This window comes from Curcuma longa, unplaced genomic scaffold (assembly GCF_044706935.1).
Source record: "Curcuma longa cultivar G26 ecotype Majalengka, Jawa Barat unplaced genomic scaffold, ITB_CL_G26_1.1 utg31682_np1212_342060_RagTag, whole genome shotgun sequence".
NCBI classification, from domain to species: Eukaryota; Viridiplantae; Streptophyta; class Magnoliopsida; order Zingiberales; family Zingiberaceae; genus Curcuma; species Curcuma longa.
In genome coordinates, this window is record NW_027435601.1 from 79,226 (window position 1) to 103,028 (window position 23,803).

The following is a 23,803-nucleotide window of genomic DNA, read 5'->3' on the forward strand; positions in this document are numbered from 1 at the left end:
CTAATTTGTCTATTGAATAAATTTGAAACATAATTTATGTTATGCATACTCAGTAGTACATCTTTAGGATATTCATCCCATTGATCCTCTTATTGTTATCTGAGTACTCTACCACTACATCTTTATTGTTTGTTTTTATCACCATAATCTTTAGGTCTTAATGATTACATATCTTTCATTGAAAATTTGCTATTGTGTGCTTGTATATGTTTTATGTGGTATCAAGCTTTTTTTTTTTGTGTACAAAGTTTCTTATGAATGATTTGTGCACAAATATATATTTATCAAAAGTTTATAAATCACTTGTGCATGAATGTTCTCCCTATCATGTTTATTAAGCATAATCTTTGTTTTTCATATTGCATTAGTCTTGGATTTTTTATTTTAAAAATAATTAATGGTGCTTTATTAACATCTTGTGTGTGAGACAAATACAAGAGAATTTACTCAAATAAAATACATTAAAAATGTGATGAAGAAATAAAAAAATAATAGAAGTATTTTTATCAATTTTTTAATGAATATTTAGATGATGAACACAACTTAGATAATTTAAATAGGTTAGAGGAATATAAAAATTTAAATTTTTATATAAAATTTAAATTTTAGAAGTAAATAGATTTTAAATGGATGCAAAATGAAAAAGAATTGGATCAAATGATATTCTAATAAAAATATGAAAGTACCTAAGAAAATAGAGTATTGAATGACTTATAAAATTATTCAATTTGATATTAAAAATAAAAAAATATTTAATTAGTGGAGAGTAACTACTCTAATCCCCTTATAAAAATAAAAGAGATGTATATAATTATGTGAATTAAAAAACTAAGGAAGAATACCATGATGATTAAAATTAATTTAAATTTTATACTTAAAAGGTCAACAATAAAAATTATACATCTTCTCAAATAATTAATTAAAATGTATCACAAAAAAAGCAAGACTTACCATATTTGTCGACCTAAAAAAAGTTTATGACAGAGTCCCGAAAAAAATTGTATGGAAATTTTTATTAAAAAAATATTAACGTAATATATATTAAAAATAATTAAAGATATGTATGAAGATGTATATCCAATATTAATACCCAACCACCTCACTATAACATTAGTAAAATACCCAACCACAGATTATCATTTTTTTAGTAAAATACCCCCAACCACAATTAACATACTGCCCTTTCGAGGGACAAAATTCCACGCCTTGAAGTATGTCAATCTTCTTATGTGATGTGTAGCATATCCAAGTGTAAGGACCAATTGAATCCATTTGTATGAGATCCCATAGGCAAAGGGAAAATTACCAAAATGAATTTTCATTGCAAGTCATGTCCAACAGATATTCTTTAAGAAACCACCTATATCCATGTTTAGATATCACCATGTTGTCCCGGGACAATGGTGCAATGGTAGGACATGTCTACAAGTGTCAAAGGATGCTGGGCATCACTGTATGCGCTTGTTATCTCAAAGTAGAAACTAGCCATGTACTAATCTTAGTGAGGAAGCTAGCCAACATATTCCATCATCTCAAGATCACTAAGACCATAATATTGAGCTTTAGAAAATTTATCATATTCCATCTCTTTATCCATCACTAAAGAAGAAATGCTATATGGAACTTTTTTTTTATAAATTCATTATATACAAGTTATGCACAATATTCTTGATTATAATTAGATCGATTTGAGCATAATCATTAATAGTCTCCCGCTTGCACTAGATCCAATCACCATGTATCATACACTAGCCAATCGAACATGTGATGTACTTAGCAACTCCGTTAGATATCCTCTATGATTGGACCCCCGACAAAACCTGTTGTAACTATTATGTGCCCCAAGAAGAATATTTCCGACATTTCCTCTTTAGCATTGTCTTTCTTAGAGGATGATCCATGTAGCTGCAGCAGCAATGAGTTGCTAACAACAAAAATTGAGCTCAATGCCATCAATCCCCCTGTAATATTGTTTATAAAAGAAAATTGTCATCGTTTATGATTTTTGACAGATCCTGGAGCATTATTCAATCTATGAACGTGACTTACCAGAAAGAGAAGGTGTCATGGCAAAATCATATTTCAGGAGCAAAACGCCTGCAGCAATGGGGATGGCGACTACATTGTATGCCACTGCCCATGCCAAGTTCTGGTGAACTTTTGCCATTGTTGCTTTGGCTAGTGATATAGCATCAACTGTCTGTAAAATATCATCAGAGTTCTATCAGTAGGATGGATTTACAGCCACAAATAGAAAGTTAACAAAGATGATAACTCATCATTATCTAGTCATGTTACTCTCAATTCTTTTGATTTATACACTTTTTTACACTGGCTGTCAAAACCTAAGGTAATCGTCAATCATCTGGATCATTATATATGTTGTCTATTCAAGGATAGAAAAAAAATCTATTGTTTGCTCATTGGAATATGTAGTGGATCAGATCACAGCAAGAGTGAATCAAGTAACGTTCTTTTGTGTTATCTGATCTGCCATTTAGAAATAAATCATGAGTCTAGGGCTGAAACGTTTTTGCAAATGGATGATTAATGAATAATATTGGTAGATCTTATACCTGTGAAAGCCTGTTGCCTAAAAGAATAACTGACGCAGCATTAGACGCAGCATTGTCTTTAGCTTCAATTTGCAATGCAACTCCCACATCAGCCAGCGCTAAAGATGGTGCATCATTTATACCATCACCAACCTTAAATTCATGACATCAGTTAAAGATTAATCATTCTCTAAATAAATAAAAGCATATCAGTTGTGTTGGAGGAACATGAATCTTTGTCCTGATTAGTCTCATTATCGTCAATGAATCAATTCAGATTACCATAGCAACACGATGTCCTTCAGCTTTCAAATTAGATATAATGTTAGACTTTTGTTGGGGAGTCAAGCTTGCATATATGTTTTCAATTCCGACCATCTTGCCTACGCTCCTCACTGCCTCTTCCCTGTCCCCAGATACAAGGACTGACCTTATTCCCATTTCCTGCAGCCTTGAATCATACACAATAATTTTAAAATCTAAAAGACAAAGGAGTTGCAAGAAAATCACAAATGACTAAGCAAGTGGTGATCAGAGTTAATTACAATGAGTGCAAGAAAGAGAAGCACTTTTTGTTGCATAACAGAAATTATTTCGAGACCGTTAAAAAGTAATAGAAGGCTTTCAGCCTTAGAAAGTCAAAAATGTATGCAAAAAAGTGGAAAATATAATTTTTTGTGAATTGTTAAGTTTTAAAAAAGGAATATTCTATGCATATTATTAAAGAATAATTACAAGGAAGTACTATAAAAATATAAATATGTGTATATACACATGCACAAACACACACGGAAATCCTAAACTTTACCTGTCACTCACTCAAGTTGGAGAGTTGGAGCATATATATGAATTATCTCTACCTTGTTGCATAAACTAAAAAAGTTCTTGTGAGTATAAATTATGACATGGCCATAAAAATGAAAAACACAATTAACTAAAGCCATAAATAGTTTATGGCGTGTGCTGACAATGATTCCTTCAATTTTGGATCAACATTCAACCAACATTGTCTTTGACTTCAAATCAACACATTGACATAGATGATAAAGAGAAATCAAGAACATATCTCTTGAATATCATCTTTTCCTTGAACTGGCACATATGAAGGATCCAAATGGCTAGCTAGAGGGAGGGATGAATAGATGGTTAATAATTTTCATAAAATAACAATAGATTTAAGGATTAGTAGCAATTATGTACACGGCAAGAATAGTGTGTTGTAGTCGATACAAAATAAATACCCACAGAAGCAAAAACGAAATTTATGCTAACAAGGGATTTAACGTGGTTTAGAAACCTCTCCTACTCCATGGTCCTTGTCATGTTGGTGCCATTTCCATGAAACAAAACACTATAAAGTTTCTTTGAAATAGCGTAATAGAGCAAAACCTAACACATTGTCTAAGAGAGGACTAGAGCACCTTGCTCTTTAAAATATCACTGATAAACTCCTAAAACCCTAGGAACTAACCTCTATAAAAAAGATGAACAAAATAAGTATAAGAGAGCAGAAAAACCTTACTTCGGTGCCTATAGAATGTAGATGAGCACAAGAGAGAAAGCAAGGTCAGCTCTAGAACTTGAGAACTTGAAAGATCTTGAACCCTTGATGATTCCAAACTCAATGTTATTTGCGGCACTTGTGAAAAGAATGAGCAATGAATTTTATGGAGAATTATATCCTAAACAAGATCTATAAAGCGTATATATCATGGTCCAACATCCACCTCAACAAAGTAGGTGTCATGCTTCTAAGCAACTAAAAAAAGTAGTCCAATGAACTTGTCTAGTTGACTTATCCAATTGACTATGTAGTCGATTGGATTTCATTCGAAATCCAATCGAATGCATAGTTGATTGGATTCTAGGCATTGACATTTCATTCAATTAATTGCCTATTTGACTTAAGTTCAACAAGAAACATTCTATTTCTTGAAACCATGAGACAAGTAGACTGAGGTAACTTCCACTTGACCTATCTAGTTGGCTAACACACATTAGGACAACTTGCTTAGTTGGCATATGATCCCTGGGTCACCTTAAGGTTGGGTACCTGAGCATTGGTAAGGAAACTACTAAGAAAACACTGATGACTCCAATTAATTGCAGGTAGTTAATGATACTACAAAACATGTCCATGTGGGTAATCAATCAATGACATTATTAAGTTAGAAGATTTGTACATAAGTATACATGACATAGCTCTGGGTAACCAAGCTCTTAACCTAGGGTATCATACGTCTATGCATGCTCTATCCTAGATAACATTCACAAACTATTGGTCCAATCATGATCTATGCATATAGGTTAACTGTGGTTTTGAAGTTTGGGCAAAATTCAAGATACGAGATATTATGAACATAGCACAAAACAATCAAGTGATGACATAGTAAGCTAAAGAATCAGTCAAGATCTAAATGAACCAGACATGATCTAGTGGACTATGTTAAAATTTTGGTTTAGTCGGCCAAAAGGCAGTTGAGTCGAGTTGAACCAGTTAATTGACCAGTGACAAAGAATGTGTTGACCAACCCAAAGCAATTCAAAAACAATACAAGAAACAAGAACAAGTGTTTCGTCTACAAAAAATATTTGCAATTCTCATCTCTCCATTGCAATTCCTTTTAGTTTTTGCAATTTTTTAAAATACTATTCTGGTTGTTTTTCTCATTTTGTTTTTAAGGTTCTCTACCTTTAAGCTTCATATCCTTGCTATCTTTGTTACTTATTTATGCTATAAGAAATTTTGCAAAAGGTTTATCTACCTTCGTAGGTTTTTGAAAAGGAGAAAATATAGTGTATTTTCAAAGGACAACTCACCTTACAAGTCCATAGGCTATGGAGTTGGAACTAGGGGTTTTGAACCACATCAATACTTGTGTTTTCTTTTCTCTTTTCTTACTGCACTCAATTTTCTTACGTTGCACTAACTTTTCTAACTTATATTTTCATTGTGCTGAAAACTAAAAGAGATACTTCACATTTCCACTATGTTTACAACTTTAAAAGTATTTCTCATTTCCACTATGCAAACTTTTCAAATCATTTTATAGTTCCCATTGTGTTTTCAAAATTTGTAGTATTCAATTTCAACTTAGATAACTCTGAAATTTTCAAGATAGTTTTTAATAGCTCTGAAAGTTTCATTTTATCCTCCGAACGTGCATGTTTTTTTTTTAAAATTCGCCTTGTAGTTTCTCCACTTTAATCAGCAACAAAATTTTATAACCCTTAACCCTAAAATAAGTCTTCTAATACCAAATTAAATTTAACTAATAAATATTTTCATATTATTGTAAAGGGATAAATACATATATACATAGGAGATAGGACTCAACATTATAACAAGAAAGACCAAACAAAAGTTGTGAAATGTATCTTGCTATGTCAGTCAAAAGTTTAGGACACATACTTGTCAACTGTAATATTTGCATCTTGACGCAGAACATCAGCTACTACTATTGCCCCAATTATGCCTTCTCCTTCCTTCCCAACATAAACAACTGATTTTGACTGATTTGATGATATTCCCATGTTTGATGATAGACATTCAACATAATTATCAAGATCCAATAATTCAGATTCAGATGTTCTTTGCTGGAAACGTTCATGAACCCAATCAAGCCTACCAACTGCAACTAGAGAACCATCTACTTCTGCTAAGGAACCAAAACCGGGTTCTGTGAGTTGGCCACTGGTGCTAGGGATTCCTAAATTAAGCAACTCGGCTTTATCCAAAATAGCCTTAGCAATTGGATGTGATGCTGTTTTCTCCACAGCAGCAGCTAACCGAAGGATCTCAGAATCTTCATTAGTCAAGGAAGCAATGGCAGTAACAACAGGCTTTCCATCAGTGAGTGTTCCAGTCTGCATATTTTAAAATGTTGCAACAAAATGCATATCAGTCACTAGAAGATACAATTCTGCAAAACCAGAAAGTCAAGTGTTTCAGTGAATTATGTCCAAGGACAAAAGAAAGATGAACCATGAAAGTACCTTGTCAAATGCAATGACACTGATAGCAGACAACCTTTCCAAAACATCACCACCTCTGATGAGAAGTCCTTTTCTAGCCCCTGCTCATGAAATTGATATTTTAAGGTTAACCTATGTTCAAAAATTGACAAAGTCCACATTTTTTTCTTTTATTTTTTGTTTAAAATAAAGGAATGAGAGTTCTACTTCTAGTCGTGAAGGGGAAGTAGAGAATTCAGATGAGTATAAAGTTATAAAATTCACACTGCAAGAGTTAAAAGACTTTAACGCAAAGTTACAATGCAATAAGATACATGCATATATCAATTCATGCTCAACCAAGTGCTTGAAAATTGCATACACTGAACAAACATTAGTTCTGTCAATCTTATGATATAACCCACCAAAACTTTAAATAAGATCATCAGTTTATTAATATCTAGAGTTTATCCTTGAGAAAAATATATTCAATCACAGAAGCTTAATATATTACCCAAAGAAGTGCCTACTAAGATGGCAGTTGGCGTAGCTAGTCCTAGTGCACAAGGGCATGAAACCACCTGGAAAACTACAGGATATTAGCAAAGCAAATACATGTATACTATACACATCATAATACACAATTGGAACAAGATGATTGATAATTTAAATTTACATTGAAGATAAAAGGAGAATTGTTATGGGCAGAGGCCCATGTGCAAATATGCAAGGGGTAAAAGATCTTATAATATTTCTTATTCATTATAATACATATATAAAGGTCGGGCAGGGGCTAGCTAGATTTCATGATGAATAATAACTCATGGTTTGAAATCTTCTACTGTGTCGAAATGGTTGAAACGTATTGTTCTAATAAATTACTAAAAGATACTAAGTACTAAGACAATATCTCCTATGTCATTATGTCAATCATATCGACGAGTATCATTTCATGTTAACACTCAGCATCCCTTGCATGATAAAATTGAGATAATATTATTTGTTTTTATAGTTTATTTCCATACAAGATGATGTCCATATCATAACATTCCAAATGGAAAGTAAAGCTTAACTATATAGTTGTCTTATCTTTTTCTTCTTCATCTCTTTCCTCCTTCCACCTCCAATTTATCACCAACACTATATATCGAAACATCGGCACGATATCGAAATAATATTGTTCTAATTAAAGACTAAAACACTAGCACAGCTTGAGATTTCAAATCTTGTAATAATTTACCCTCAACATGGTATCAGAGTTATTTTGATCCTCACCTTTGTTTCCTCCCGACATCACTACATAATCAACCATCTCTCAAGTGTCAAACATCCTATCAAATTCTTCTCTAGATGTGCCATCTTCCATGCACCTGTTTGCATTATCCACACCAAAGCTCCTAGGTACCTGCCTCACCAATCTTAACCGTGTATCCACAACAAAGCTCTCACACATATGTCCCTATCGTCCATGTTGAATCTCCATGCACATGCATCTCTCAATTTCTCAACTCCAACTACCTTCTCCATCAGTCGATTGCTTGCCCATCCGCATGTTCATGCCTAAGCTCCCATGTGCCTATCCACATCCACATTGAATCTCTATGGTCGCATGTCTCCCAACAACAACGACCTTCTCTAACAACCGAGTCTTCTCCGAGGAAGTCCATCATGAATTGTAGATGCATTTTCTCTAAAAGCGTACATCAAATGATATTGTTGATCATTAAAATTCCTCTAATAAAAAAGGGGTACATTATGATGTTGATTACCTTAATACATTTTCTCTAATGGTCAAGATCAAGCTAGTTTATATCTCTTCCTTTTACTAGTTGTTTTTCACTAGCCTCTTTATCATCTTGACATTAAGAATGCTCTCCTTCATGATGATCTTTTGAAGGAGGTCCATGCCTCTCAAAATGGTCTAACAATTAAAGAAGGTTTTGTTATGACTAAAGCATTCTTCAAGAGCTTGGTCTAGAAAATTTTAGCTCAACTAGGGGTATTACAGATTAGTGTATGTTTAGCTCATTTTATAGTCTAGAACACATTCTCCTTGTTCTCTAGGGAGATAATAATATCATCACTAGAAATGACTCCCATTTCACAGTCTAGAACACATATTCTCCTTATTCTCTAGTATGTCGATAATATTTTCATCTAGTGATGATTATATTAGGATTGTAAATTTGAAAGATTACCTCTATGAACACTTCTAGCAAAATACTTAGGCAACACACTTCCTTGGTATAGAGGTTGCTTGCTTAGAATAATTTATGTATATCTCACAGCATATGTAGGATATGTTCAAGGAGAAATGCTAAGACTAACCTTAGATATACCTATTTATCTTAGTGCTAGATTAGTACCAATGCAGCAAGAGTCACTAACTGATCAGCGAAACACAAAAAGATAGTAGGAAAATCAAGCTATCTCATAATTACTAGAGTCACCATTTCATTTGCAGTTAAGGTTAAGTTAATTTCTAGAGAGCCTGCGTCGTGACCATTGGATAGTTACAAGGATTCTATGTTACCTAAAAAGTGCTCCAAGAAAAGGTATCTGATTTCATATTGAGGTCATCTTGAGGTCGTGGGGTACTCAGATTCAATGCAGACTCTCCTATAGATAGACAATATCTACATTTGGCTATTATGTTCTCTTAAAAGGGAAGTTTATTTCTTCAAAGAGTAAGAAGCCAATAGTAATGGCAGATCAAGTACAATCAGAAAATATAGAGCCATGTACTTGGCAACATGTGAACCTATTTAGGTTAAGCATTTGATAACCAAGCTAAGATATGTCCTTGTAGAGCCAATGAATCTCATCTTTCATGCGAGGACAAAAGATATAGAGATTGTCACTTAATCCAAAAAGAAAAAGAATCAATTTAAGGAGATTATTAGTTCTATAATTAGCAAATTTATTGACCAAATCGTTAAGAGGGCCTAGAGTGGAATGCAACAAGCTGAGTTTCTAAAATGCATAGATATGTAATCAGCTTAAGTGGGAGTGTTATTGGTAAAAGGCTCATGGATATATACGTAAGGGCTATATTTAAGGAAGCAAGGACCTATTTGTAATATTCTTTATTATTCATAATACATATCTAAAGGTAGAGGTTGAGGAATAATTCTCCCCTCAATAAGAATAACAAGCTTTTATTAAATATAAGTGGTATTAAGCTAACTTGTGTGGTAATTATTAAGAATATAAAATATATAATTGGTTTATTTTCTCAAGCTTTTGGGGTACATAGTTAACCAATTAACTTTGACAATGCTTAGGTTCAAAACCTATATGGATATAAATTTAAAATGCTCATGAATTCATGTGTTGGGTTTGGACTAATCAAGTGAAGAATACACACCCACACATGAAGGGGGAACATTAAAGATATAAATATACAAATTGGTTTCTTTTCTAAGAGTTGCTTTTGTGATAAGTGGTCGGTTAATTAGCTTTAACAACAACCAACACAACCTATTGTTTATAAATGATTACCAGCACATCCACAGAGAGTTTCAAACTCAAAAGCAATGGCTCAGCATCAGGACCAGCAATGTCATTAAGTAACACATCTGGAAAGATTTGTGTCCCAAAATAATACCTGAAATAAGTTCAGGGATAAATTGCTGCTTAGGGTTCTCTTAAAGGAAAAGAAGATGATGGTGAACTAGTTTGACTAATTAGTTTTGACCTTAATCCATCTCAAAGAAGAAAGGATAAAGGCTAGCAAATACTTTTACTGAACACAACTTTGAAAACTCAACTTGGACAAGGGACTAACCAGTTTTATTTATTATTTTCTTCGTAGCCATGTCTAAATAAATAAAGACATGATTTAACAAAAAATAAAATAAAAACTCACCAAAAAGCAAAAGTTGCAGCAGATAACCCCATAACGCTGTACACAAAAGGTCCAGCAATCAAATCAGCCAACCTTTGAATTGGTGCTTGTTGTGCTTGTGCTTCCTCAACCTGTGAAATTCACTGCATTTAGTTAACATGGAAACATTTCATTTTAGAAATCAAATGAATTATTCTATGCATACCATGTGAACTATTTTAGAAATAGTTGACATAGCACCAGTTTTCACAGCTTTAACTTTTAAAGGTCCATCCTGCGAAATATTAGGTGTAGTACAAAAGAATTACAGCTGACATGCAGAAAGCTCTTCAGTGATAAGAAACAAACCGATGTAGTAATAAAATCCAGTAAAAGGAATCTCAAAGACAATTTCAGACAAGAATACAAATGAAGCGAATTTCTCTCTTCAAGGGTAAGCAAATGCAGACTGGTTTCCCTACCCAATCTCATATGCCTGTTTGTTCATGTTTGCTAACCTGAGGTTGAACTTTTTGATGGTGCAACCATGCCCCAACTGGTCAAGCCCCAAGTGATTGAGTTCGACCAATTTGATATTAGAGAGACTGTTAGTTTACTCACATCTAAGTGATCGAATTCAGCCAAGTGGTTTTGGTGTTTGGATAAAACTTTAAGTTACACCTATATTTATATTGTTTACTAATAAAGTTTGTATGGGCAAGGCAGGTTATTGTAGGTACAAATGGATAAATCCCAAGTAGGTCAAGGTTGATTGGATATTTAGTAACTAGAGAAGTCCAAGGAAGTCGAGGACTGAAATATTTGTTAGATGGAAGTCTAAGTGAATCAAAAGTGATTAGGTGGTTGGCAATTGAAAGTCCAAGTGACAGTTGACCCGATGATGGAAGATAAGGGAGACCCCAAGGCGAATCCTCTTGGCAAAAAAGGTGTGGAAGCGAGATTTTTTAGTAGACAAAGAAGTTCCAGTAGCAAGTCCTCTTGGCAGTTAGCTTTTAGTGAGTTGTGAGAATCATGTGAACCTCTTTATTTTGAGATTCAGGTAGAACTTGACTTAGGCAAAGATTCACCCTTAGATTGGTTGTAGTTGATAATCTTGTTGAATGAAGGTTGATTTCAGTCGACTAGCATGTGAGTCGACTATGGAGTCGATTGAGGCTGATATGCTTATGAACAGAAAATTTATGTTCAAAGTGGAGACGAGCAAGATGAATTTGACTGGATCACTGATAGAAAGATCGTTAATCTGACAGAGGTAGGTTGCATGGCTTAGATGATACAGTAGTTCAGTCCACTAGAAGTGAATTGAGTCGACTGAAGTAATTGTTGCTAGACAGAAAGTCCACTAGAAGTGAATTGAGTTGACTGAAATATCTATTGCTAGACAGAAGGTTAACGTAATTATAGAATCAATCAACTGGATAAAGCAAAAATTGACTGTAACAATGTTGGATTGGTATCAAGAAAAGAGGAGCTATCAACTAATTCTTAAAAGTATGGAACACAGATAGGAGAAATGAACTATCTCACAATTATAAAACCTGACATCTCATTTGCAGTTAGCATGATTAGTCAATTTTTAAAGATCCCATGCCATAATTATCAGGAAGCAACTTTGAGAATCCTAAGGTCCCTCAAACTGTTTCAGGGAAACATCTCTTATTTGAAGATCAAGATTATCTTTAGGTTATAGGGCACATTGATACAAGTTTTCCTAAGAATGACTATTCATATCAATTTATTCATTCCTGTGGGAGGCAACACAATTTTATAAAAGAGAAAGAAACAAATTATTGTAGCTAAGTCAAGTGCAGAGGTGGAGTGCAAGGTGATGATCCCAGCAACATGTGAACTTATGTACCAACAGTTAATATCCTAGTTAGGACATCCTTCAATCGAGCCATAGCTCAACAATGACGATCAAGAAACCATGCATATAGCCTCTAATTCCATTTTATATAAGAGAGCAAAACAATTGTCACAAGACAATGTAATCTAATGAAATTGTCACCTCAATTATCAAGTCTAATGATCAATTTTGTTGACTTGTTAACAAAATTTGTAAAAGGTTCTAAAATTGAGCAAACTATAAGCAACTAGGTTTCCATAATATATCTGACCTAGCTTCCCAGGACCTAAATGTAAATACCATTTATATTAAGCATCTATTTGGAATTCTTGCATTGGTTACAATTATAGATAAAGAGGGGATTACCTAGAATTATTAACCCTAATTTCCCCCATAACATTAATAAAACATCTTCTTTCTTATTTGAGATTAAAACCATAGCTGGAGATGGATAGAGGGATATCAAGAATGCGCATACCCAGTTTACTGTTCCTGCAGAAACAAGGTGACCTTGCTCCTTCAGTACAGGAAGAGATTCACCTGTGAGCATGGATTCATCAACAACACTTCTGCCTCCAAGAACCTTCCCCTTCATTTGAACACATTTCAAAAAACAAATACCAATTTTAGCAACAGATCTTGATTTTCTTAAGGTTAAAAAAGAAGCTATGAGATTCTCAATCATTTTTTCTGAGTGAATTGTACCAGATAGGCCTACAAGCAGTCTGCAAGATATAGATAGTGTATCATCTACCATAGAGAATAAAGAGAAAATAACTAACAAACTATGATTAATTTATTGGCAAATGAAGAAAATAGAGATGGAGACATATGAAGGCTTGGAAGTGCTTAATCAAAAACCATTATTTCTTTCAAAATAATATATGCAATGTTCAAGGGTCCAATCTTTTTATTTCTTGCACTTGAAGTTTCACGCATGTGTAATCAAATATCTTTAACTTTTAGAATCAATTTGATCATTGTCAAAGGAAAAAACAATAATGCTTTAGTGAGTAGAACCAATATATCTTCTGTGTTTCTTACAAGTAAATACTTGGAGAGAAAACTGAGCCTCAACATCTGGCCCTAGGCAATAGGCTGGACAGATTAATAGGGAAAGAGCTTTGCAGTTTTATCTCATTGGAAGTACTTGTACCTAAGCTCTAAAGTACTTGTAGCAGGTTCAAACAAACAAACAAACAAACATTATCTACAATTTAGAGGCATAAATTAGAAGTAACCTCAAGGTAGGTATTTGAAATATTTTTTCTCCCAAAAGAATGCTTTCTGTTTTATGTGGTCAGTGGTTAATCAATATTAAAGGAAAACATATTCTTCTATACCTTATATAGTTCCAACATAAGGAAGGTGGTAGGAAAGGATATACTGTAATTAACAAAATTTCAAGTGGACAAAAAAAATTCCACAGTTGTTAAAATTTCTTGATTCTTAAGTGAATAGAAACTAAAACAAGTAGAATTAGACAAAATAATGCAGATATGAGAACTTGAAAAATGTGTATTTAACATACATCAACAGGAATTGTTTCCCCAGGCAAAACAAGTACTGTGTCTCCAATGCGAACATCATCAGTTGGTATCTCAATGCTGATTGCTTCAGCACTTAGGAATCCCGAAGATGAAGGATTTTCTTCAGATGAGGTAATTAGCAAACGTGACTGAGAGGATACCAATGACTGCAAGAAAATTGGTGATACTTGTTTAAGAACAACAATACTTTTTGCAATAGATTTGTGTTTTCCCCTTCAACTTTTAGCACAATTGCTGTTTTTTATGAAGTGAAATTTAGTATAGACATTAACTGATTCATTGATTTTTTTCCCAACTTACCATGAGAGAAGCATAACAAAAAGAAATATCAAATGTTTGGACATGAGACCTTATTGTAAAATACAGAAGTATGCCATTAAATAGTAAAGCTTACCATCAGTTCATTCATATCACTAGATGCCTTAAGTCTAGCCCTCTCTTCAAGAGAACGCCCAAGAAGTACAAAACCAAGAAGCATGACCTGCATGCTACAAGAAAAGCTTCTTGAGTGAAAGATGCATACAAAGTACTTACTTTTAGCATTCTCTTAACGTGTTTAGAAATGGCATATAGTGAATAATGTGAATAAAGATAAGATGGTCACAAACACTTCAGCTAATATAAAGAACAACAAAAGCTCAGAATATGCAAAAACTGATCCTTTAACTTATACCAAATGAAGTAAGTAGTGTCAAATCCAGAAATCACCCAACAAAAGTAAAACACAATGTTTTGGCAGCACGAATTTAATAAAATTAGGAAGAGTATCTATTGCCTTAGCATGAAGCAGATATCATGATTTATCACCAACATGATAGCAAAATACCATTGTAGGCCATGCAATGGAAAACCCATGTTACGTGGAAAATATATTTATGGACTAAGCCAGTTGAGAACATTTAGGTACATGGTGGTGTGACAAGATTCAGGAGAGTACACTGTGCTTCTTATTAAAATTTTAACAGAATGGTAGTTTCACTAAAAGGCAAAGAGGAATATGGACATCTCAAAGAATCTAACAAGGTATAGGAAGGAGATGGGGATAGGGGTGATTGCTAATTGAAATTGATCCAACAACAAAATATATCTTTCTTCTCATTTTTCCTCCATAAAACATATGAAGATTTAAAGTACAACTAACAGGTTCATCGAAGAAAGTTGCTTCCCATCCAAGTCCAGGGTTGATCACAGACATCTGCATTAGTCATAAAGAACACGTGAAACGAGAAAAAAATGAGGATTGGTCCTACGCTCAACTGCAAGATCAAGATAAATATATACTTACTGCACTAATCATAAAGGCAGCAACAGATCCAAAACCCACAAGGGAATTCATATTTGGTGATGCATTTGCAAATGCTCTGAAACCATCCAAAAGCAAATCTACAGAAAAATGTACACTTAATCAAATACTAATCAGCATTAGATTGAAACTCTTGACTGCATAGCTGTGAATGGGATGAATTCAAGAAAATTAGCAAACTGTTCTTGTCTTCCAAATTTTACATAACGTAGATCCTATTGAGGTCCAATTACAATTACCTCTACCAGGTCCAAGAAGTGATCCCAATGCAATGCCACCTTTCACATAAGAATTGTGCAGTAAATCCCAAAAAGATCCTGCATCAGACAAGAATCATAGTTCACAAATCATCAATTCAACCAAAAATGCCAGCTCGCCCACTTTCTTTTCTCTCATATACATACAAAAAAAAATTCAAAGTGGTGGTGTGTAGGGGTGGGAAAATCTTATATATCCAATCCGAATCAAAAACCAAACAAATATTTTTTATTTCAGGTTTAGCTATGATTTTTTAGGTTTTCATATACACTAAATAAAACTACTATTATATAATGCACATCATATATACCATATTGATGAATCTAATATAATCAATCAATAGTAATATAGTTAATTTTGGAATAGTTGGACAGCCATGATGTCCATTTCTTCCTCTTGTGGCTTTTGAGTTCTTTTTTGATTCGATGATTTCACAAGATTGATTGATTCTTCCATGTCTCAGTCTTTTGCATTTCATCCCTGCCTCTACTATCTCTCTTCTTGTTCCATCTTGATAACTAGACATCCTCTCCACGTCTGACATCCCATCTAACCTACCTTCTTTCTTCCACAATCTTGCTAGTGTTCATCCCTTCTAGCATCCCTACTGCCTTATAAAATAACAAGATATTGTTGTCTTTGTTCGCTCCCACCTCTGTCGTCCCTTCTTCCACTTTTGCAACACTAATCCACTCAGCATCTCTTTAATATTCATTTATCTCATCCCTTTCAGTGTTCTTCTTAAAACTTTCATGTAGGATGGTAAGTTAGAACCTTTGGTAAATAGCTCATAATGAGCATTTCACATTGTTGACACTTTTATTTAGCTATGAGGGATACTTGATATTTAGTTAGAAAAATTATTAACTAATTTCTCAGTGGCTTAAAATTAAATCATGTTAATTCTAGTTATTATGAATCATAAGTTTTGCATTTAACTTTTAACTACACAATTCTTGTATAATTTCTAGGAATTGTATATGTCTTTGTATAATTTTGATTCTATTGGTAAAGTTTTTATATAATTTTGATTCTATTGGTAGGAAGGGGAGCCTTGGCGCAATAGTAAGGTTGCTGCCATGTGACCTAGAGGTCACGGGTTCAAATCCTGGAAACAGCCTCTTGCCAAAGGCAAGGTAAGGCTGCGTACAATGGATCCTTTCCCCGGACCCCGCATGGTGGGAGCTTCGTGCACCGGGCTGCCCTTTTTTTTTTGGTTTCTTATGAATTTTGTTTTATATTTTATTTTTGTGAAATTGCAGTAGAACTAAATATAAGAAACCTAAAATCTTTGAATTTTTTTTATTGAAAATTGTATTAGCTGAAAATTTATATAGGATCCTAACCTCTTTTTATAGATTGATCTTCTAGTATAGAATTCTCCCCGTGTGGTGAAATAAGGCATTTGCTTATTGAAACTAATGCCCATTAACACATAGAACTTTGATAAAGGAATAACGCAACATTTCAAGATAGTAGAACCAGGGATTGAAATCTCGTGCCGTATCGCCCAATACGCACGAAAAGTTTCGTTCCACCGCGGCACCGGCACAGTGCCGCACACGATTTCCGGCCGGGGAACGCCTCCGGAGGCGTCGCCCGGCTCGGCGATGCCTCCAAAGGCGTCGCCCGGGCTCGGCGATGCCTCCAAAGGCGTCGCGCGGCCTCGGCGACGCCTCCGGAGGCGTCACGAGGCCTCGGCGACGCTCCGCGCGGGCGCACCGATCGCACGGCGCGCGATTTTTCCAATTTTTTTTTTTAACTTAGGTTTTAATTAAGGTTTAATAATCAACTCTAGCTATAGTTCAAAGTTATAATTCGGGATAATTTAAATAGGCTTTATTTAAACCTATAAATTATCAAAAAAAAATTATTTTTTATTTTTAAATATTTAGATTAAATTTTTTATTTTAATTAATATATTTTATATTTTAAAAATACCGAAACTATACCGGCACGGTACGATACGGTACCGAAACTGTATCGTTCTGGTCCGGGACCGAACTCCGGCACGGTTCGATATTTTAAACCTTCAGTAGAACATCCCATTATTTAGCTTGTCAAATCTTTATCTTGAGTATACTAATGAACAAGTATTTGAATGCTTGTCAAGATTACTAATAAGAGATCTCAACCTCTCAAACTCTTCTCACTGTGCATTAGTCAAAACTTGCAAAAACAACTAGTGGGAGACTAAAAAATTTTATAATGAAGGCCGAGCAATAAGAAAAAAATTCAACTACGAATGTTGGTAAAAGAAATCCAGTTATGAAGGCTAGGAATAGGGAAAAATCGGCAATCAAGGTCGATCAACAATGAAAAATATAACTATGAAAGCTGGTAAGAAAAATGCAACTATGAAGGCCGGTAACATGAAAAAATCAACAATGAAAGTCAATCAACAGTGAAAAATCCAGCTACGAAAGCAGTTAATAGGGAAAATTTGACAATAAAAGTCAATCAACAATGAAAAGTCCAACTACGAAGCCTGGTAAAACGAATCCAAGTATGAATGCTAGTAAAAGGAATCTAGCTATGATAGTTGATAAAAAGGTTGGTCAAAGGAATCCAGCTATGAAGGTTGGTAAAAAGAATCCATCTATGAAGACTATTAAAAGGAATCCAGCTATGAAGGCTTGTTAAAAAAAATTCAATTATGAAGACTGGTGAAAGAAAAAATCGACAATGAAAGCCAAGTAAAACCAAAAAATAAAAAAGGTTGGTAAAAGGATTATCCAGCTATAAAGGCTAGTAAAAAAAGGCAATGAAGGAAGCCAACGGAAAATATCCAACTATGAAGGTTGGTAAAAGAAATTCAACCATAAATGCTAGTAAAAGGGAAAAATCAAGGATGAAGGCTAAGCAAAAAGGAGAAAATCAAGTTATGAAGGATACTTATAGGAATTGAGCTATGAAGGCTGTAAACAAAAAATTCAACAATGAATGCCCAGGAAAAGGGAAAAATCTAAGTTATGAAGGCTACTTATAGGAATTGAGGCAGCTATGATGGTTTGTAAACAAAAAAATCGACAATGAATGCCCAGGAAAAGGGGGAAAATCTAGCTATAAGGCTGGTAAGAGAAAAATACAAGAAAAATTGTCAATAAAGGCTGAGCAAAAGGGAAAAGCCTAGCTATAAAAGCTAGGAAAATGAATCTAACTTAGAAAATTGGTAAAAGGAAACATGGGAAAATTCGAGAATAAATGAGAATAGGGAATTAATGATAGTGGTGGAACAAAATGGTGAAAAATGGAGATAATAATAGATGTGCAGAATATGCAATAGAGGAAACGATGTGTGATGATAAGGAGAGGAGAAGAGAAAAAGAGGTGAATCATGAGATTGTTGGTTTAGGGTTTTGATTGAAGGTGTTATAAGGAAAAAAAAAAGAATTAGAATAGAAGAGGAGGAAAAAGAACAAAGCTTAAAATTGGAGAGAATAAAAGAAAAGAGATTTTAAAAGATGAAAGTGGTGGGGAGAAAAAGAATATAAAGAGAAAGATGACAAATAAGACAAAGGAATGATAATAGAAATATATAAGGAAAAAATAGAATAAAGGATTAGGGTAAAGAAAAATAAGATTAAGGGGACACGAAGATAAAGAGAGAATAGATTAGGGATAAGTTATAGAATACAAAAGAAAGAAAAAGAAAAAGAACTAATTTCTTATTTGTAAGGAAAGAATAAGGAGAGAATGAACTAAACCACATATCGAAGTGTGAATGATTTGTGGATGAGGGCACTATTGAAGCTTGAAGATGATGGTGAATTAAAGGATAACTAGTACTAAGAGCAAATCATCAAGTTTTGTTGATACCATGTTGAAAATTAGAAATTGTATTAACTGAAAACTTATCAAATACATAGGACCATAACCCCTTTTTATAGATTGATAATGCAATTTATTCTTCACGGAAAAACATACTTTCCTAACAAAAATTCTAACAAACTTTTCTAAACAAACTTATCTAATAAAACACTAACAGACTTTTATAAAACCAGCTAATCATACCACATAATTTATGGAATATTTTCAACCTATACACGATTATAAAATCATGTTTTGTTTTCCGACAGCATCTCTTTTATATTTAATGTCCCTTTCAATGTTCTTCTTAAAACTTTCATATAGGATAGTTAGAATCTTTGGTAAATAGCTCATAATGAGTATTTCACATTGTTGACACTTTTATTTAGATATGTAGATACTTGATATTTAGTCAGAAAATTATTAACTATTTTCTCAATGACTTAAAATAAAAACATGTTAATTCAAGTCATTGTGAAGCATGAATTTTGCATTTAATTACATAGTTCTTGCATAATTTCTGGAAATTGTAGATATTTGCTATAGATTTGATTCTACTGGCAGAGTTTTTAAATAATTTGGCTTCTTATGAATTTTGTTTTATATTTTATATTTGTGACATTGCAGTAGAACTAATCCGGGTCAATTTATTTTTTAAAATTTGAGCTGAACCAATCCGGATCAATCCTAGTGGTAGCCACATATTGGAGTATTTCAGCTGAAATATATGGACAAACTTCCTAAATTCAACATGCGAAGCAAAAAGGATGTGAACTCTCCATAATGAAGAGGAATTCCTCACCGTGAGCCACATGTATCCCAAAAGAGTGCAAAAGATGCGAAGCGTGACTTCCACAGCACAGTGCCACCAGCGTCCAAGCGAACACAACACGATTGCGGCTCTCAGCAAGCAATTTCTCCTTCCTCTCCGACATGTCCTTCCACTTGGCCACGTTCTCTCGTACCCCCAACCCCAACCTTCTCCTTTTCGACGGGAAACCGCACTGGGTCAGCATGCCGGCCAGATGCTCGGCGATCAGATCCGGTTCTCCGCCACCAGACCTGAGCCGGACCGCAGCCGTCTCGGTCAACATATTGACCACGGCGGACTCAACCCGGTCATCCGCTGATAGCAATGAGCGGACTCGGGCGGCGCAGCCACCGCACATCATCCCTCCGACCTCGAGTAAGACCGAGGATGACGTCTTGACCTGCAAATCTTGATGGAACTCGCCGGAAGTGGCGGCGTCGATCCCGATCGCATTGAGGCGGAGGGGGCCTTGGGCGTAGGACCACCGGAGGAGGCGGAGGTGGGGCGGAGGTGTCCGGAGGCCACGGACGGGGCCGAGCAGGGGCTTAGAGTTGGGATCTACAGCGAATCGAAGGAGGGCGGCTGCGGCCATGGAGATAGAGTGAAGAGGCGGAACGGGAGGCCGCAAGGGGAAGATGAATGGAAGGAAGAGTGGCGATGGAACGAATTCGAAAGCCGTCTGTCTGTCTGTCTACCCGTTGGAAATCGATCTGACGTGTCGTTCCTTGAGCAAGGGGCTGGATTAGGTGATACTCTCGTCGAAGGATTTGTGGTGGAAATCGGGTGTCAGATATTCAGTATGTTTGAATATTCCTACCTTCTTCTTCCTTCCTTATCTCGTAAGTGATAAACGTGCTTCTTTTATTCAAAAAATTGACTAGTGTTTAGGAGAAACGTGCTTCTCTTATTAATCTAATGATGGTATTGATTGCGTGAAATATTCCAACTCCATGTTTAAGTCTCTTTTGAACACTATTGTAAGTCAAACTTAATATTATTTAATAAATTAAGCTATTAAAATAATTATATAAATTTGATTTAATTTTTTTATGAATTTCATTATATTTTTATATTTATTTTATTAATTACTAAACTTAATATTATAATTTCTTATTATTTTGAGATCCATACTTGTTAATATCTACTCATAATTTTTAGTTTTATTAGAATATTATTTTAATATTATCAGGTGGTCAAATATTATACAAGTTACAATTTTAAACTATCTTCTAATAAACCTTTCTACGTTCCTATGATTAAACGTATAAAAAAATTAATATTTAAAAATATTCATCGTTATTCATGAATCTTTAACCTCTTTATTTATCTCCTTAAATACTTTATCACTGCATCACTCACCGAACTCTTCATTATTATTTTTCTATTGCATCAAAACATGTTAGTTAAACACTCCCATTCAAGACATGATTAATTCATATGTCAATTGATTATAATTAACTTAAGTTGATTAAATTCTCAACTTAGATCAATTCTAAAGTCTAAACTTCGCCTTATTAAGGTCTTTGAAATCCAAATTATATGTTCACTAGACTTTCACAACTCACCTTGAGTTATATGCTTAATTAGAAGAATTTTTATGTTAAAAAGTTTTACATATATAGCCGTCGATTTTGATTAAGTCTGTTGAGATTAGTTCACTCGTCAAATAATTTAAGAAAATTAGATTAAAATTTTATAAATTTATTTTAAAATAATCTAAGACGGACTGAATCCACCTAGGCCCGCATCCTGTATATATATGGATTGATCCATGATGGATTTGTATTGGTTAGTGGGTTGAAAAAAACATCTTTTAAAATTTAAAATTAAAATAGAAAACTCAATAGGATTGTAGACTTAATTAACTCACATATTGAGGGAAATTTTTTTAATTTTAATTAAAATAGAAAACTCTAGACTTTATAAACTAATTCATAATTTAAATTTAAAATTTTTAATTTTTATTTTTCAATGGACTCATGTTGGGACATGGGAAACCACACTATGTTCGCGGACTCGACCGTGGAGTCTCCGATGAGTCGCATGAGACCAGAGGAAGCAGATGAAAGCGCGAGCTCAGTTTATGGGAGACGGCGCTGCCATGAAGCAGCGAGTGGTGGAATTGCCGATTGCTACGCCTAAACTCACGTTGGTTTTAGATTTGAATTTCACCATCTCTTAAACTCGGTCAAGGTAATTAATTAACTGATATTAATATATATCCATCTCTATTGCATTTGTTTAATTGTTTCTTGATTCAGTTTAAATTTAATTAAACGCCAATAAATTGATGGCTTCGCATTAATTAGTTTGATCAAGTGGATTCGGCTGATAGACGACTTCTGAAGAGAAAACTGAAAATGAAAAATTATGATCCTGTTATTTAAGGATTTATAATTTGATCCAATAGTTTTCAATTGTAAAGTAATGATTGATTAAAATAAGAATCTTTAATATAATGATAGAAAATAATTCCATCATTAATTTGCAATTGATCAATCTTATAATCGATCATAATTTCACGATAAAATTTAATTCGGTTATAAATATTAATATAAAATAATGACATCTTAATCATCATGGTGTTAAATTAGCAACCAATGATAATTTTCCATAATAACTTAATGACCGATTAAATATGCAACATTAATTAATGATAAATTTTAAAATTTATTATTGATTAACTACCGAATTTAAAATTAATCATTAATTACCGATGGAATTTAAAATCTATAATAATCGAATATAAAATGAATCATTAATTAGCAATTAATTTTAAATTTGATTGTTAATTAGTGATTAAACTTAAAATTGATTATTAAGTTATGATCAAATTTAAAATCGATTATTAATTAACGATGGAATTTAAAATCGACTGTTAAATTAATGACCAACTTTATATTCAATTTTATTAGGACTTCTGAATGTTTGGTTTTTTTTATATAGGGCTACAAAATAATTGAGACCGTGGAATCTTTGATGAGTCGCATGAGACCAGCGGAAGCAGATGAAAGCGCGAGCTATAAGTCCGCTAGCTGTCTCCGGGGCAATGGTGCAACGGTAGGACATTCGGATTGTAACTCAGGGACCCGCGGTTCGATCCCTAACTATGGCGTATTTGCAGGAATTTTCCTCCAAATGGGGAACACAATCAAAGGATGCTGGGCATCTGGATTGGCCACCGTATACGCTTCCCGATTTACCCTGGTGGTCGGTGGGAAACTTCCGTGGGACTGGGCCGACCACCCCTAGAGATGTGGCTACTGGGATTATCATTTTTTTATAAGTCCGCTAGCTGTTCCGGGGCAATGGTGCAACGGTAGGACATCCGGTTTGTGACTCAGGGACCTGCGGTTTGATCCCCAGCTACGACGTATTTGCAAGAATTTTCTTCCAAATGGAGAACGCAATCAAAGGATGCTGGGCATCTGGATTAACCGCTGTATGCGCTTTCCGATTTTACCCTGGTGGTCGGTGGGAAACTTTTGTGGGACCGGACCGGCCAGTGGTCGGTGGAAAACTTTTATGGGACCGAACCGGCCACCCTCAGGGATTGAGTCCACGAGACTGACTGAGATTTATCATTTTTTTTATAAGTCCACTAGCTGAAGACTAGGCTATCATAAAGCAGCAAGTGGAATTGCCTATTCCTACGCCTAATTTAGCATTGGTTTTGGATTTGGATCTCACTCTTTTAAACTCGGTCAGTATATCTTCACAAGTCCAGTCCAACAAGTATTGCAAATACATCTACGCAGACACGCCGTTGTATGCTTTATGGAGAGCTAGCTAGATTTTCAGAAACAAAGAACTGAACTTTGATACTCATTCTCGTCTGAAAGCACACAATCTAGAGAGAGTTTACACTC

General features: G+C 34.3%; 1 protein-coding gene across 1 annotated transcript; it reads right to left on the reverse strand.

Annotated features, from left to right (window-relative positions):
* Positions 1 to 1,534: 1,534 nt before the first annotated feature.
* On the reverse strand, positions 1,535 to 20,589 carry LOC141820292 (copper-transporting ATPase PAA2, chloroplastic). The gene is made up of 17 exons (XM_074707584.1): positions 19,926 to 20,589; positions 15,295 to 15,372; positions 15,038 to 15,135; positions 14,894 to 14,947; positions 14,147 to 14,233; positions 13,734 to 13,898; positions 12,681 to 12,791; positions 10,562 to 10,630; positions 10,378 to 10,487; positions 10,011 to 10,116; positions 7,024 to 7,090; positions 6,552 to 6,631; positions 5,968 to 6,422; positions 2,838 to 3,006; positions 2,577 to 2,708; positions 2,050 to 2,200; positions 1,535 to 1,961 (listed from the first exon to the last, which is right to left on the reverse strand). The coding sequence occupies exons 1-17, from the start codon at positions 20,524 to 20,526 to the stop codon at positions 1,786 to 1,788; spliced, it is 2,709 nt and encodes a 902-aa protein (XP_074563685.1). The 5' UTR covers positions 20,527 to 20,589; the 3' UTR covers positions 1,535 to 1,785.
* Positions 20,590 to 23,803: the final 3,214 nt, after the last annotated feature.